This window comes from Natator depressus, chromosome 24 (genome assembly GCF_965152275.1).
Source record: "Natator depressus isolate rNatDep1 chromosome 24, rNatDep2.hap1, whole genome shotgun sequence".
Classification (NCBI taxonomy): Eukaryota; Metazoa; Chordata; order Testudines; family Cheloniidae; genus Natator; species Natator depressus.
Window position 1 is genome coordinate 5,704,229 of NC_134257.1, and position 14,657 is coordinate 5,718,885.

Genomic DNA, 14,657 nt, shown 5'->3' on the forward strand with positions numbered 1-14,657 from the left:
CAGGCTCTGCCCCCAGGTGAGCAGGGACAGCTACAGCACAGTGCACTCCTCCCACACCCCCGACGCTGTGGGCAGGGCAGGGGCAGAGCCCTGACACCAGTTACATTCTGGCTGGGAAGACCCCTGGGTAAAGGGGTGGAGATTCTCAGGCAGCCAGTTCTGCCCCCTTTATGATGCCCTCTTGCGTGTCTGCCCCTTTCTAGGGGCCTGATGGAGGCAGCAGCCAGTTTGTGCTCGGTGGAGATGGCGCATTCCAGAGGAGAGACACGCACGCCACGCACTCTCTCTGGATTCTTGTGATCGGTATTTCCCACGTCCTAAAACAGGAAGTGATGCAGACTGTGGAGGCCTGATGGAAAACCCACAGGGAGCCAACCCAAAGCTAGTGCAGGGGGGAAATGTATCAAAGGTCCTTATCTGACCCCCATCACGAGCACCTCACAGTCCTCCTGTGATGCAGCAGCGGCTGGGGAAACTGAGGCAGGGGATTAAACCCATGACTCCCAAGGTGGGTGTCCTCAGCACCGGGCCACCCTTCCCTTCTATCCTAACAGAAACCCTGCTGTGGATACCGCTTATGCTGGGCTGGTCAGTGCTCTTGGGGGCCTAATAGATTTTTGCTGTTAGGAAGCTTCTCCAATCTTCTGCTTTGTTGTTTGGGCTCCTGGGTATCTCCCCTTGGGCGTGCCCTGGATTGTCCCCTTTGTGGGTGCCCCCCACTGCTGAGGCTTAGCCGGGGAGCTGCACCGGCACCCTCAGGCTCCGGGGCGCTAAATAAGGTGCTTTTGTTCCCCTGCGTCCGCAACACCCTGTGACAACAGCTTTATCCCTGCCCGAGCACGTGCTCAATCGCTGCCCGGTCTCCCCGACGACAGGTTTATGGTGCAGCAGGGACAGTCGCTCCCTGGGACATTAGCGACTGGATGCGTTTGGCCCTTAAATGGGGCTGGACAAAGCTCTGTAAAGTGTGATTCAGATCCCAACTGGGGGACAGGTTCTGGAGTCAAACGCTCCTAGGCCCTTGGCTCCGGTAGGAGATTGGACCCTGCAGCCTTTACGGATGCTCCCATTGGAATCGAGAAGGGGGGGTTTCTTGCCTAAGTGGAAGTTGGGATTTTTCAAAAGGACCTAAGGGAGTTGGGCACCCAGCCCCCATTGAGTTTTGAATGCCCCTTTTGGAAAAATCTGTGTCTAAATCTGCAGGGTTGGATTAGGATCTGTATTACAGCAGTGGGGCTAGGGGCTGTACAATGCCAAGGACTCTCAGCGCTACAGGGCATGGGCTTTTTGTTGTGTCTGTACAGCGCCTAGCACCCCGGGGTCCTGGTCCACAACTGGAACCCCTAGGTGCTACCACAATATGGATGCAAACAATGGCTCCTTGCCTTTGTTTTGATACACAACTTGTGGATAATTGGGGCCTGTTTCCACTGACTGGCACGGCTCCTCTCTCTGAATCTGACTTTTCAACCAACTTTGAATGGGGTTCCTTAACTTGGCTCACGTGCCCATTGGCCAGGTCTACATTAGGAAAGCAGGGTTAACTAGAGCGGATTAAAACCCTGGTGTAGGCAAGATGTGATGGTAATGTGTGTCAGCTAATGGGGGGTTAGCCCTTGGCTCCCCCCCCCATCTGCCCCAAAAGTTGACCCTGACCAGGTAATGTGTTTAAAATCTGTGTGCGTGCAATACACAAAAGGCAAAATATATCCTAAAATCAAGCCTCCTTCTATATGTGTGTGTGTGTGTGTGTGTGTGTGTGTATAACCAGTGGGTGTCCCTCTGAGAACAAGCAGGTTGCTGTTTCTGCATATAGGGTGTGCTCTCTGTAAACAGTGCCGCGCGATGGCGAACGCGGTGCATACGCAGCAGCCCACGCCGGGCCTGAGTTGGATGCCCTGAAGGCCCCTTGGACACAGCTCTGGCAGTGGCCAGGGACCTTTCCAGAGGGCAGAAATTTCAAGGTGCGCCCGCTTTAATGCCCTGCATGCCGGATCCGATGAGACTCAGACCCCCTGAGCACGGCATGGTCTCCGGCTCTAAGCAACTGAGGGGCAGATGGAAGCCATTTGATTTCTTCGAACCAGTACAACCAGTTTACATGCAATTATATCAGTACAAAGGTGCCTTATCCCAGTACGGCTTATTCCTCTTCCCCTATGGGAATAGCTGTATCCCTATCAACACCTGTATGCCCCTTGAACTCATCCACACTAATTGATTGTACTGCTTTAACCACCGGTGTAGTTAAACCAGGACTGTGGGTAGGGGAAGGAGGGGGGACAAGGCTTCACTCTCCCCCAGTAACAAAAGATCTCCGCTCTGCTCTGTCATTAAGAAGATATTTAACATCCTGCTTCTAATTATTTCCCCCACCACCACCACTTTGTTGTCCTGACTCATCAGCTCTGGGAGAATTTGGGTGTCTGGTGGTGGTTGTTTTTTTAAATCGTCTTTTCCCTGATCTGTATTTATAAGGGGGTGTGTGTGAGTTTTAGGAGTTTTTTTGTTTGCAATCTCTGGTCCCCTCACATCAAAGGCTAGGTTGTATTTGCCATCTGCCTGTTTTGAAATGTTACCTGACTCTTCAAGGCTGCAGCTGCCCGGGACGCAATCTTCCTCCCACCTGACAACCAAATCGTAACAATCCAGTAATGAGAAGGGGAGGATGGTTTTGTGATTTTTAAAACATGGGACGTGAAGTCTGGAGATCTGGGGTCTATTCCTGAACTGGCCTCTGACTCACTGTGTGACCGTAGACCAGTGACTTGGTGTTTGTGTCTTATCTGCTCCTGCCCCAGCGTCAAGGCATAATTCCCTGTGGGTAAAGTGTTTGAGCAGCTCAGATGAGTGGTGGCAAAGCAGGGTTGGCATCTGACCAATGGTAGTTATTTCTGGAGGGCGGAAAGGCCCAGCAACGCACACTATAGCAGCTTGGCCACGGATCTGTGGCTTGAACTTCACAATAGCCTCAGCTGGCCCGTGATCTCACCCAGTCACATGCAGGACCCTCTGTTAGTTCTCCATTTGCAGAGTGCTGGCTTACGGGTTTGGGTGGGCCCCCAATCCCCCTGGCTGCTATCAAGCATGGCTTTGGGTCTCGGACTAGCATGACTAGGAGCTATGTCAATTTCACGGTCTTCCTGCCAGATTGTTATAAAGTTTAGAGTAGGTCCCGTTCAGGGCTTTTGTCACCTATTACTCCTCACCAGGGATCCCAGAGCTCTTTAGGCCACCTGCAGGGGGAACATTTTTCCCACTGAAATGCAGCCACCTCTGGTGTGGAATGTGGCAAGTGTTAACAGCACACAACAACATGACAGATTAGCACAGGACATTTAAAAAAAAAAAATATGTTGGAAGCTATAAGGGGAATTTATGGAGGCAGAAAGTAATTAGCAGAGTTGGAACTTTAGCCTGGGCTAAAGTAGTTTGATGGGTCTGCTTCAAACTGAATCACCGCAAAAAGCTAGAATGTTTATTTTTTTGAAATCCAGAGCAGTCAGATTTCCCCTCCCGCCACTTTTTTTCGGTGACATGGTGCTAGGTTCCAGAGGTCTGTTTCTCTCATCTGCTCCTGAGGACAGCTGAACGTTTGAGGCATGGATTGCATCATTGGCTGGATAATTTACCATCCATTTAGCGAAAAATCACAGGCAGGGCAAAGTGGAGAGAATTTAACTTGTTCTAGGAATTCTGTTCAGCAGCTAATCCCTGGAGAACTGGCTGGGAATTCTCCCAATCCAACTGAATTTGGAAACCCAGGGGAAACGTTTGTATTTGAAGTCTCTTTCCTGCTGTTGCCAGTTCTCATGGTACTGGGTGTTTTGGCTTAAAGCCCCAGCTGCTGGAGTCATGTGAATCTTGACTTTGATTTCAAATATAAATAATTTCTAGCGCTTGTGGTTGCAGAGAAAAGTTTGAAAATGTGAATCCGAAAGGTTCGGAAACCAGAAGACCAATTGAAAGAAGCCAACATTTGATTGGTTGGTTGTTTTTTCTTTTACAAAAATCTCATTTTGGGGGGGTCCTGACTCATGATCTTTGAATGCTTGGGGTTGGTGATGCCGCAACATCCCATCCTCCTAAATTCTCCCTGCCGTTTCAGTTGAACACGTTCTTGGTCCGGAAGAGCCCTGCTGGGGTGTTGCATGGTGTGACTCTGCCCTGCGGCATCTCACCCTAGAGATGGCAGCTTGTCACTGGCAAAGTATCGAAGGACACCCACCTTTTTTTCTCTTGCACCTTTTTGGATCCCAATCGCTCAGTGTACAGACACTCACTGGCTAGTGCAAGGGGGTAACTGCTTATAGAAATTCTCCCTCTGTTGTTCAATAAGGACTTAGAGGTGGTTTTGATATTTGCCCTCAACCATACAAGGGCCTTGAAAGTGCTTGATAAACACTGGGGTCAGTTTCACCCCAGTGCATCAGTTGTATTACCTAAGACACCCTGCAAGTAAATCATGGAGCATGAGAGCTTATGCCAACCTCCTGCTCTGGGGTAAATCTTATCCCCTAACTAATCCAAGCTCAACCTTCTTGTCCCCATTTCACAGAGGGCACAGGGAGGGAGAAGTGACTTGCCCAGCAATGGCACTGGGCAGAGAACCCAGGAGTCCTGGCTCCCGGTCCACCACACCCCCTGAGAGGTCCTTACTTGCCTCTTATTTTACAATACACACCGGAGGCCAGATTCATACCCGTTGAAGGCAGCGAACTTTGCAGGGGATAAGAGCGGTCTGTGGCCTGGGTTAAGGGGGCTCGGTTTGCTCGTTGGTGGGTGAGTCTCTCCCCAGGGCCCTGCTAGCCCCTCCCCACTACACAGACACTTGTCCCTGCACAGACCTTGCAGGCAATCTGAGCCGGGGCACTGGCCACGAAGGCTTGTAAAGCACCCGGCGCTTCCATCGTCTGCGTCTTCGGCAAGTGGCATGGCAAGGGGGATCCATCTGGCGCGAGCGCTGAATCCCTGCCCGTCGCTCACCATCTGGTGCCCAGACCCTGCAGGGGTGGGGAGGCCGCCCGAGGCTTGTTGCTTGGCAGCGGGGGACGGGGGCCTCTCCAAACCAGGTGTCACTCGCCTAGCCCCAAGCCCTGGCATGGCGAGCTGCAGATTGCAGCCAATGCCACCCCGGTGCCAAGCATTCCAAGGGGAGTGCCCCCCTCCACCCGGGGGAGGGGGGGAGTGCAGATGGTGGTGACACCCCTCACCCTCCCTTGTTCGGGGGGAGGGTCAGTTGCACATGAGGATCCATAAGCAGCTGGCAGAGGCTTTCCAGGAGGCGTACCGAGTCTCCTGCCCCAGCTGGCAACGTGCCCCTCTTGGGAACAGTGCTCTCCAGCCGCAGCAGGGATGACAGGGTTTGCAGCTCCTGGAGGGTATAATTCAGGCCTGACTGGGTTGCTAAAGCCTAAATGGGAGCCTACGTAGAGCATGCCCAGATACCGCAGGGATGGGCACCTTTATGGTGGAGAGTCTCCGGTGTGTCCAGAGATGAGAAGCTCCTTCTGTCTGGGGCCAGAGGAAATTGTTGCTCAGCGTGAAGGCTCGGGGTCTGCAATACACCAGGCCTTGCCAGCTCTACTCGTCCACTCACAGGGTGGGGAGCTTCCAGCCGGAGCCTGAACCCTCGTCTTCCCCACCGTGGCGTCCGTCTTGAGACACCCCTGCCCACCAGGCGCTCAGTGCCTGGGTAGCGCCAGGCAGGAGGTGGGAACAGGCTGTGGCAGCAGCCAAATGGCCAGGGTGTGGAGATGTCGCTGGGCAGATCAGATCCGCAGCAGGGGAGGGTGGATGATACGGGGTCATGGTGGGAAACCGCCGGGTGTCGACGCTCGGCAGGGCAAAGCAGCACAGGCCTGGCTCGGCCTTTCCGAGGGGAGGTTACAGAATAACGTGGCACCCTTCTGATGAGCTCTGACGCTGAGGTCCTGAGTGAGGGTGGGTCGTTAAAGATCCCTCTGCACTCCCTGCCCCAGGGCGAAAGCATGGCCTTGTGGTTATGGTACTGGGTGGGGATTCAGGAGGTCGAGGTTCAATTCCCAGCATTGGCCCTGACCTTGGGCAAGTCTCCTCCCTGCTCGGTGCCTCAGTTTCCCCTCCCATCTTCTGTTTAGACCCTGAGCTCTTCAGGGCAGGAACTGTCTGTGTACATACAGCACCTAGCACAATGGAGTCCTGGGATCAGGTCCCATTATATAACTAAGAAGAGCTTTAACCCCTCAGATGCTGGCTAAATTCCACTTCTATTTCCTACGTTCTGTCTCCCCGCAGTTTCAGCTGAACGTGATTTTTCTTCAGCCCTAGCCCTGAAGCGGCATTGCCCTGTGTTTCTCTGTGTGGTTACAGCTGCTGCATCTCACCCCAGAGGTGGCTGCATTTCAGTGGTGGACAAAGTATATAACCATAACAAACTTTGCACCGGCACCTTTCACTTGTGGCTATCCATGTGCTTTAGAGCCCTGGATATATTGTTATCCCTATTTTACTAGTTGGGGGCCCAGGAGGGTTAAGCAACTTGCCTAGCACACCACAGTGAACTAGGGCAAAGCTGGGAATAGAAAAAAAAATTCCTGGCTCCCTGCCCCTGATCTGACCACTAGGCAAAGCTCCCTCCCAGAGCCAGCAAGAGAACCCAGGAGTCCTGACTCCCAGAATTGTGTTCTACGCCTTCTAGACAGCACTCCAGGCTAGGAGTAGGACCTAGGAATCCTGCTCTAACCACTAGGCCATAATGCCAGCTCAACCCTTATCTCAGGGGGTTTTCATGAGGTCCTTAAAGCGGGCTAGGAATGGGGCAGTGCTATTACTTTGGTGTCCGTTCTAAACTCGCCTCTCCTTCTCTTCCAGCCTGCAATGTCACCATTCACAACCGCTGCAAGGACACCCTGCCCAACTGCACCAAGGTCAAGCAGAAGGTGAGCAGCCCGAGGGGCTGGGACCTGGGGGGAGGGGGGTCCCCCATCACCTCTCTTGAGCACTGCGTGAGTAAATGAAATGAATAGGCAGCAGGTTTAAAACAAACAAAAGGAAGTATTTCTTCACACAACGCACAGTCAACTGTGGAACTCCTTGCCAGAGGATGTTCTGAAGGCCAAGACCATAACAGGGTTCAAAAAAGAACTAGATAAGTTCATGGAGGACAGGTCCACCTATGGCTATTAGCCAGGATGGGCGGGAATGGTGTCCCTAGCCTCTGTTTGCTAGAAGCTGAGAATGAGCGACACAGGATGGATTACCTGTTCTGTTCATTCCCTCTGGGGCACCTGGCACTGGCCACTGTCAGAAGACAGGACACTGGGCTAGATGCACCTTTGGTCTGACCCAGTAGGGCCGTTCTTATGTTCTTAGGGAGCTGTTCACCACCAGATCGCCAGCTCCAGTCTGCCTTGGTGGTTCCCTTTCGTGCAAGGAGCTGGCTGATTGTCCAAATCAGCTGGGAAGCCACGGACTGAAAGGGCTGAGCTGTGCTCTCCCCTCTGGAGGGCAGGACGGCAGCTCGTAGGCAGGGGGCGCTCTGTGGGGGAAGCGTGCCCCACATGCTCACCCCACTGCGCCCACTGTGAAATCAATGGGACGGAGGCACCTAAATACCTTTAAACATTGCCCCCGGGGGACTCTATAGCGTTGTGAATGCAACATTAAGTTAGCTGGGGGGCGGGGAAGAGTGCGTGTTTGCACGCACATGCCCGTTCTGTCACCAAAACCTTAGGGGGATGAGCCAGGTTATCGCACCTTCTCCCTCTGCCCCCAGCAACAGAAAGCCGCCCTGCTGAAGAACAACTCGGCGCTGCAGAGCGTGTCCCTGCGGAACAAGAGTAAGTGAGCCAGAAATCCTGAGCCGGGAAGGAAGAGCCCCTCGATGGGGCCGAGTGCCGGGGTGGCTGGTGAGGGCCGGGAGTGATTTGCTTCTATTAAAGGAATTGGATTAGTGGGCAGTGAGCGAGGTCTATTGGTTAGAGCAAGGGGGGCTGGGACGGTGTGGGGGCCAGGGGTTAGAGCAGGTAGATGGGAGTCGGGACTCCTGGGTTCTATTCCTGGCCCTGGGAAGGAATGTGAAGTTTTGTGGGTCAGAACAAGGGGCTCTGAGACAGGACCTGGAGGTTCTGTTCTCAGCTCTGGGAGAGGAAGGGGGGACAAGTGGTTAGAGCAGGGGACTGGGAGTCAGGACTCCTGGGTTCTACTCCCAGCGATGGTGCTGAAGAGGGCTGAGTCAATGGCTCATGATAGCCCGGGGGGTGGGGGGGGCTGCAGTGCCAAAGCTGGCCGTGTTTCTCTGTCCCCCGCCCTTACGTGAGCGCTCCATGTGGAGTTCCTGTCCCTTTAACTCTCCATCTCGAAGCAGCAGGATGGGGCGGGGCAGCCTAGGCTTCCAATCCTCAGGTTCGAAATCCCTGGACTTCCCACACCCCCTTGTTTGGATCCCAGTTGGGCCATCCCAGACCTCTGTCTGCCCCAGGGAAATAAATTGTTCCATGCACATTACTCCATGTGCGTCTGCCAGGAGGGATCCAAAGGTGGCCACGAAAGGTCCTGTGGCCTAGTGGCAGAGCTTGCTTTAGTCCCCTTGACTCCAGACATCCCACCGCAGCGTGCTGCGTTCCAGTTGGCCGCTGCCCACCCCAGAGGTGGCCGCATTCCAGCAGCGCTGTGTGTAGTTCGCAAAGTGCTCTGGGCCATCCGGAGAGGAAGCTGCCACGGCTGCTATTGCTCAGAATCTGAGCAGCGGGAGGCGATAACCACGCCATTATCTCGTGACCAGGGCGGTGTTGAAGCCCCATGTTGAGCATCAGCCCTTCAGGACACGGCAAACTGACCCAGCGTGGCTTTCCTGCCCCGTTTGCTGAGCTGAGGTGCCCGTGTCACGCACACAGCGTTCGGCTGCATAAGGATGGGGGGTAATATTGAAAAGAGCCGAATGCTTTTATATAAATCAATGGGCTCCCCCCCCCCCCCCCCCCGCAGCACCGATTGCCCCATCACAAAGGGAGCACACCAGAGTTAGAGGGGCTGCGGGAGAAGTGACAAGAACCTGGCAGGAGGCTGGGATCATTTCCCCCGGGTGGAGAGGGCAGGATCTAAAAGAGGTCAAAAAGCGAATGGGTTAGAGAAGGTGCATCAGGAGCTTGCGTTCAGCCTGCCTCGTTCCAGGCACAAGGGGCGTTCGGGGAAATGAAAAGGGGTTCGGTTTTCCAACTGGGCGCGGTCCTGGGTGGCACCCCTGGCCTGAGCTCTGCAGGAGGTCGCGTCGGATGACACTCTGGTCGCTTGTGGCCCTGAGATCTAGGAGAGGGAAATTCTGACACAGCAGCATCAGGGGCTGTTTCTGCCTCTGGGCCCGTCTCCCAGAGAAGGGCAGTTCACACAGGGATGAGCCGCGGCAGAAGATGCCGGACTGAATTGCCCCCTACCCAAGCCTCAGGGCTGGTCTAGCGGGGTTTGACGCCTCCTGGCCTTGGTGCTCTTTGGCGCCTCCCCTTGGGCCGGCTGCAAGAGCGCCAGCTGGGGGTCCCAGCCCAGAGCTCAGCTTTCCTGGGGAAAGGGAGGGGTCTCCACTGAATGCCCTGGGGGGAGGGGGAGAGCTGAAATGGGGAAGGATGCTGCATGCATGTGTCTGCCCATCAGCCACGGGGCTTCTACCTCCCTGATTGACACCCCTTGAGCCCTGCAGGGTGTCTGCCCCCTGTGGGGCTGGTCCCATGGCACCCCCTCTCCAAGGGCTGCATGGAGCTGCTAACAAATCCCAGGTGCTCTCCGGTGATGGGGCTACACTGCCCCCTCCTGGCTCGACATGGGTCCTGCACTCTGAGGCAGTAGAGATGGCTTTCTCCCCAGGAGAGAGGTTTTCCATCCCGCCTAGGATGTAGATCCCCTCTTGAATGATCTGCTGCGATTACATCCAGCCTCCCCTGCAGGCAGCTCTGGAGAACGCCACCAGGTTGTTTCTCCGGGGGGGGCTGTGAAGTTCCCGGGGTCTGCAGCGCTCGGAGCTGGCTCTCGACTCCATCAGACCTTAACCGTCCCGAGGAGGGATCATAGAATATCGGGGTTGGAAAGGACCTCAGGAGGTCATCTAGTCCAACCCCCTGCTCAAAGCAGGACCAATCCCTAATTTTTGCCCCAGATCCCAAATGGCCCCCTCAAGGATTGAACTCACAACCCTGGGTTTAGCAGGGCAATGCTCAAACCACTGAGCTATCCCTCCCCACTCTGTGCCGCTGGAGCTGCCCGCCAGGCAGTTAAACCCGCCCACGCCAGCTGGGGTGCTGGCCCCTCAGCACCACACGCAGAGGGTGAAATCCTGGCCCGGATGGAATTGGTAGCACCATTCCTACTGACTTCACTGGGGCCAGACTTTCCCACACGCCCCGAGGACTCTACTCCCCTGTGGGCCCCGGGCAAACACCCTTTCCCTGTGGACTCCGAACTTAATCCTTTGTGGGTTTACGGAGTCTTTTACCAGTGAAAGAGCCTTACCCAGTAATATCCTACATAACCTCTATTTCTTAACAATCCCCAAAACCAGACCGCACGTGCTACACACCCAGTGCTCACCACTCCGAATAAGACAGATGAACTTTTCTTGATGGCCAGTCAGGATCAGGTCATCTACTAGGGAACTCCAGTTTCTGCACGGTGTCCTTGGCAGAGTGTTGAGGTCTGGCAGCTCTGATCTTGGGGCTGTGTCCTGGAGTTGGGACCCAAAGACCTTCCTTTTGGACCCCAATTCATATAGTGAAATTCGAGTCCTTCTTTACCAATCGTTATACTAAAATTTTACTAACCAATCCTAACATAGTGTAACAAAATTCTTGAACCAATCCTACCCCACCACCTTAATTAATTTACACCTGGCAAAATTAATTATGTAACAGTCAGAAACAATCAAAGAACCAGACAGAGCCCATACAGATAAACAATAGGGAAGTGACAGGTTTCAGAGGAGCAGCCGTATTAGTCTGTATTCACAAAAAGAAAAGGAGGACTTGTGGCACCTTAGAGACTAACAAATTTATTTGAGCATAAGCTTTCGTGAGCTAATGCATCCGATGCAGCGAGCTGTAGCTCACAAAAGCTTATGCTCAAATAAATTGGTTAGTCTCTAAGGTGCCACAAGTACTCCTTTTCTTTTTGCGAATAGGGAAATGGGGACCATAACGACAAAACAGTAAAGAAATGAGGATTTCACAACCACAGCTATTGATAAGTGATTCCTTGACAGACAGGATGCTGTCAAACTAAGTTTTCTTTAGCCATCTTAAGATATGTTTCTTTATCTGATGATAGTGGGGGCCATTAGGATGGGGGATCTTACATTGTTTTAATGTAATTTAGATGGAATGTGAGCTAATGGCTGCTGCTCGGCTGCTCTTTTAATCTGGCTGCAGACGAAGGCCTTAGGCTTTAGGCTGAGCTGCCTGCCCGTGCCAGGAACAGGGGGTGAAGACGAGAGAAGGTGGCTTGGTGTTTAGAGACTAACCTGGGACTTGTTAGCCTGCGGTTCAATTCCCTGCTCTGCTGGAGACTCTGTGCTTAGGGTAGTTGCTGAGGGCCAGATTTCTGAGTGTACTTAGGTGCCTAACTCCCATGGGAGTTACCTTTAAAAATCAAGGGCCTAACTCTCTGCACCTCAGTCCCCCAGCGGTGCAGTGGGGATCCTGGCACAGGACAGATGCTCAGGCCCTGTGGTGATGGGGGCCAGATAAGCACCGTGGACAGATGGGGCAAAGCAGAGGCCTTGAGCTTGTGCCAAGCTGGAACCCCAAACATTCTCTCTTTCTGGTTTTCCCCTCTCTCCCCCAGCCACCTGCTCCAACCACTAGTCCCCACTCCCTTTCCCCGAACAGGGGAGAGCGCGCCTGCTGGGCATGGCTACTGAAACAGCTTCGGGGAACCATGGGCTGCACTGGACAGGGTTGGATCCCTAGCATGGATGCTGCCCCCAAGTATTTACTGCAGTGGATGCATTGGCCGGGTCCTGCACAGTGGGGACCCACGTGCTGTGATCTGGTTCTTGACGCCTTGGCGTGGCCCATGCTGTTCATCGGCAAATGGTCAGGCCGTGCCGGGGTGGGCTCACCAATGGGACCCACCCTTCCCCGGTGCCCCAGCTCACGGCGCCCGTTTGCACCCTCTCTTTGCAGCGACCACAAGGGAGCGTCCCAACTCGGCCATCTACCCCTCCGAGAGCTTCCGCCAGACCCTGCTGGGCTCCCGCCGGGGGCGGCCCACCCTGTCCCTCTCCAAAAGCGTCTCCACCACCAACATCGCAGGGTAAGTGCTGGGGCAAGAGGGGGAGCGGGGTCGGGTGGTTGGAGCACGGGACCAGGAATCAAGGCTCCTGGGTTCTTTTCTCAGCTGTGAGCCAGGAGCGGGGTCTAGTGATCAGAGCAAGGGCACGGGGAGGTAGGACTCCTGGGTTTCATTCCCAGCTTTGCCACTGGCTCCCCCATCTGACTGTCTCCTCCCAGCGCCTGGGTTCCCAGCTGTGGGAAATTGACTGTCTGTGGGTGACGGCTGGCGCAGCGCGTGGCCAGGAGCTGCCGTGTTTTTGTTTCCCATCTGGGGGGCTTTCTCTGACCCGGGATTCTCCCCCCATCTCCCTCCAGGAACTTCAACGACGAGTCGCCCCTGGGGCTCCGGCGCATCCTGTCCCAGTCTACCGACTCCCTGAACATACGCAACCGGACGCTGTCGGTGGAGTCGCTGATCGACGAAGGTGCGAGCGCTCTGCCAGGCTCCCTCGGTCTCTAGCGGGGGCTCATCTGGGTGACGTTATCGGGTGGGGTGGTGACCAGAGCCTCGCCGTCGGTGGGAGACCTGAGGTGGCGGGCCTTGGCACTGCAGGGGCAGTGGGTTCTGGGCTATGCAATGGGGCTGGGGGGAAGGTCATTGGCTATGGGGCAAAGGGGGCAATTGCCCTCTGGACTTCTCATAGGCCCGTATGCTCCACTTCCTCTCCACCCCCCGCCTTCTCAGAGTATAATAGAACATAGCATGTGATTCTGTCTGCGGGACCCCAGTTCTGAAACGACACCCCGATGTGCTGGCCAGAGCAGGGCAGAGCCCGGTGCTGGGTGGGAGCACTGCCCTGCCCCCTGCTCTCCTGTTCTGTGCACACATGCCCCCCCCCCGGGTGGGGTGGGGGAACTTCACCCCTCGGGCCAGGCTCCCCCTGACTGGCCATTCTCCCCTGCCCCAGGGGCCACGGTCATCTACAACCAGCTGATGAGCAACTTCGAGACGGATGAGAAGGACTTTGCGGCCGACTCCTGGAGCCTGGCGGTCGACAACAACTACCTGCAACAGCACAAGAAGGAGGTGATGAAGCGCCAGGACGTCATCTACGGTGAGCCCTGGCCCCCTGCACGCTGCTGGGCCTGGCCGGGACGCGGCTCCGCACCCCACCCTGCCCGTTCCCGTCCCCGGAGCGCGGGCTCCTCCCCATTCCCAGGCTGGGCAGCCCCGGTGGGTCAGGGCGTGGGCCGGGGACCCTTTATTACTCCACCCCTGCTCGGGGAGGGGCTGAGCAGATGGCTGTGCGCAGGCCAGGACTCCTGGGTTCTATCCACCTCCCCCCCCCCCCCGGTGCTTTGAAGGTGAGTGGCCCTCAGGGGATAAAGCCCCCATCCCTGCCCCCAGGAGCTCACAATGCAGAGGCCTGATTCCCGCTTGCTCGCAACGTGGGCGTGAGGCCAAGCCAAGCCGGGACGATGGTGATTTTATCCCCACCTTGGGCTCGGCTACAGGGCCGGGCGAGGATGGATCCAGCCCCATGGGTCGTTACAGAGCAGCTGATTCACTGGGGCGTCCCAGCACCAGAACCAGGGAGCTGCAGGGCTGAGTGCCCCAGTGTCCAGGGCTGGAGCTAAGGAGGCAGGCTGCCCAGCTGGGGGCTGGATTGGAGTCTGGTCCTCTGTGGGCATGTAACATACCACGGAGGGAGAGGAATTATTTAAGCTCAGTACCAGTGTGAACACAAGAACAAATGGATATAATCTGGCCATCAGGAAGTTTAGACTTGAAATTAGATGAAGGTTTCTAACCATCAGAGGAGTGAAGTTCTGGAACAGCAGTGGGGGCAAAAGACCTATTTGGCTTTAAGACTAAGCTTGATAAGTTTATGGAAGGGATGATATGATGGGATAGCCTAATTTTGGCAATTAATTGATCTTCAACTATTAGCGGTAGATATGCCCAATGGCCTGTGATGGGACACTAGTAGGGTGGGATCTGAGTTACTAAAGAGAATTCTTTCCTGGGTGTCTGGCTGGTGAGTCTTGCCCACATGTGCAGGGTTTAGCCGATCGCCATATTTGGGGTTGGGAAGGAATTTTCCTCCAGGGCAGATTGGCAGAAGCCCTAGGGGTGTTTCGCCTTCCTCTGCAGCGTGGGGCACGGGTCACTTGCTGGAGGATTCTCTGCACCTCGAAGTTTTTTAAACCACGAGTTGAGGACTTCAGTAGTTCAGACATAGGTCAGGGGTTTGTTACAGGAGTGGGTGGGTGAGATTCGGTGGCCTGCGCTGTGCAGGAAGTCAGACTAGACGATCATGATGGTCCCTTCTGACCTTAAAGTCTATGATTCTATGAACACGGCCTTGGGGCACCTGCCCCTGCCCCTGGGGGGCTGCCTTGGGGTTCCTGGCTCTGCCT

At 55.1% G+C, this 14,657-nt stretch overlaps 1 protein-coding gene across 5 annotated transcripts in view; it reads left to right on the plus strand.

The window, feature by feature from the left end:
- Positions 1-14,657, plus strand: part of ARHGEF2 (Rho/Rac guanine nucleotide exchange factor 2) — a 133,497-nt gene that overhangs the window by 105,541 nt on the left and 13,299 nt on the right. For all 5 annotated transcript variants that reach the window (XM_074938292.1, XM_074938295.1, XM_074938294.1 and 2 more), the window contains 5 exons: positions 6,853-6,920; positions 7,757-7,820; positions 12,147-12,276; positions 12,612-12,721; positions 13,205-13,351. In XM_074938292.1, the coding sequence (XP_074794393.1) occupies positions 6,853-6,920; positions 7,757-7,820; positions 12,147-12,276; positions 12,612-12,721; positions 13,205-13,351 (519 nt within the window). The remainder of the gene's footprint in view (positions 1-6,852; positions 6,921-7,756; positions 7,821-12,146; positions 12,277-12,611; positions 12,722-13,204; positions 13,352-14,657) is intronic.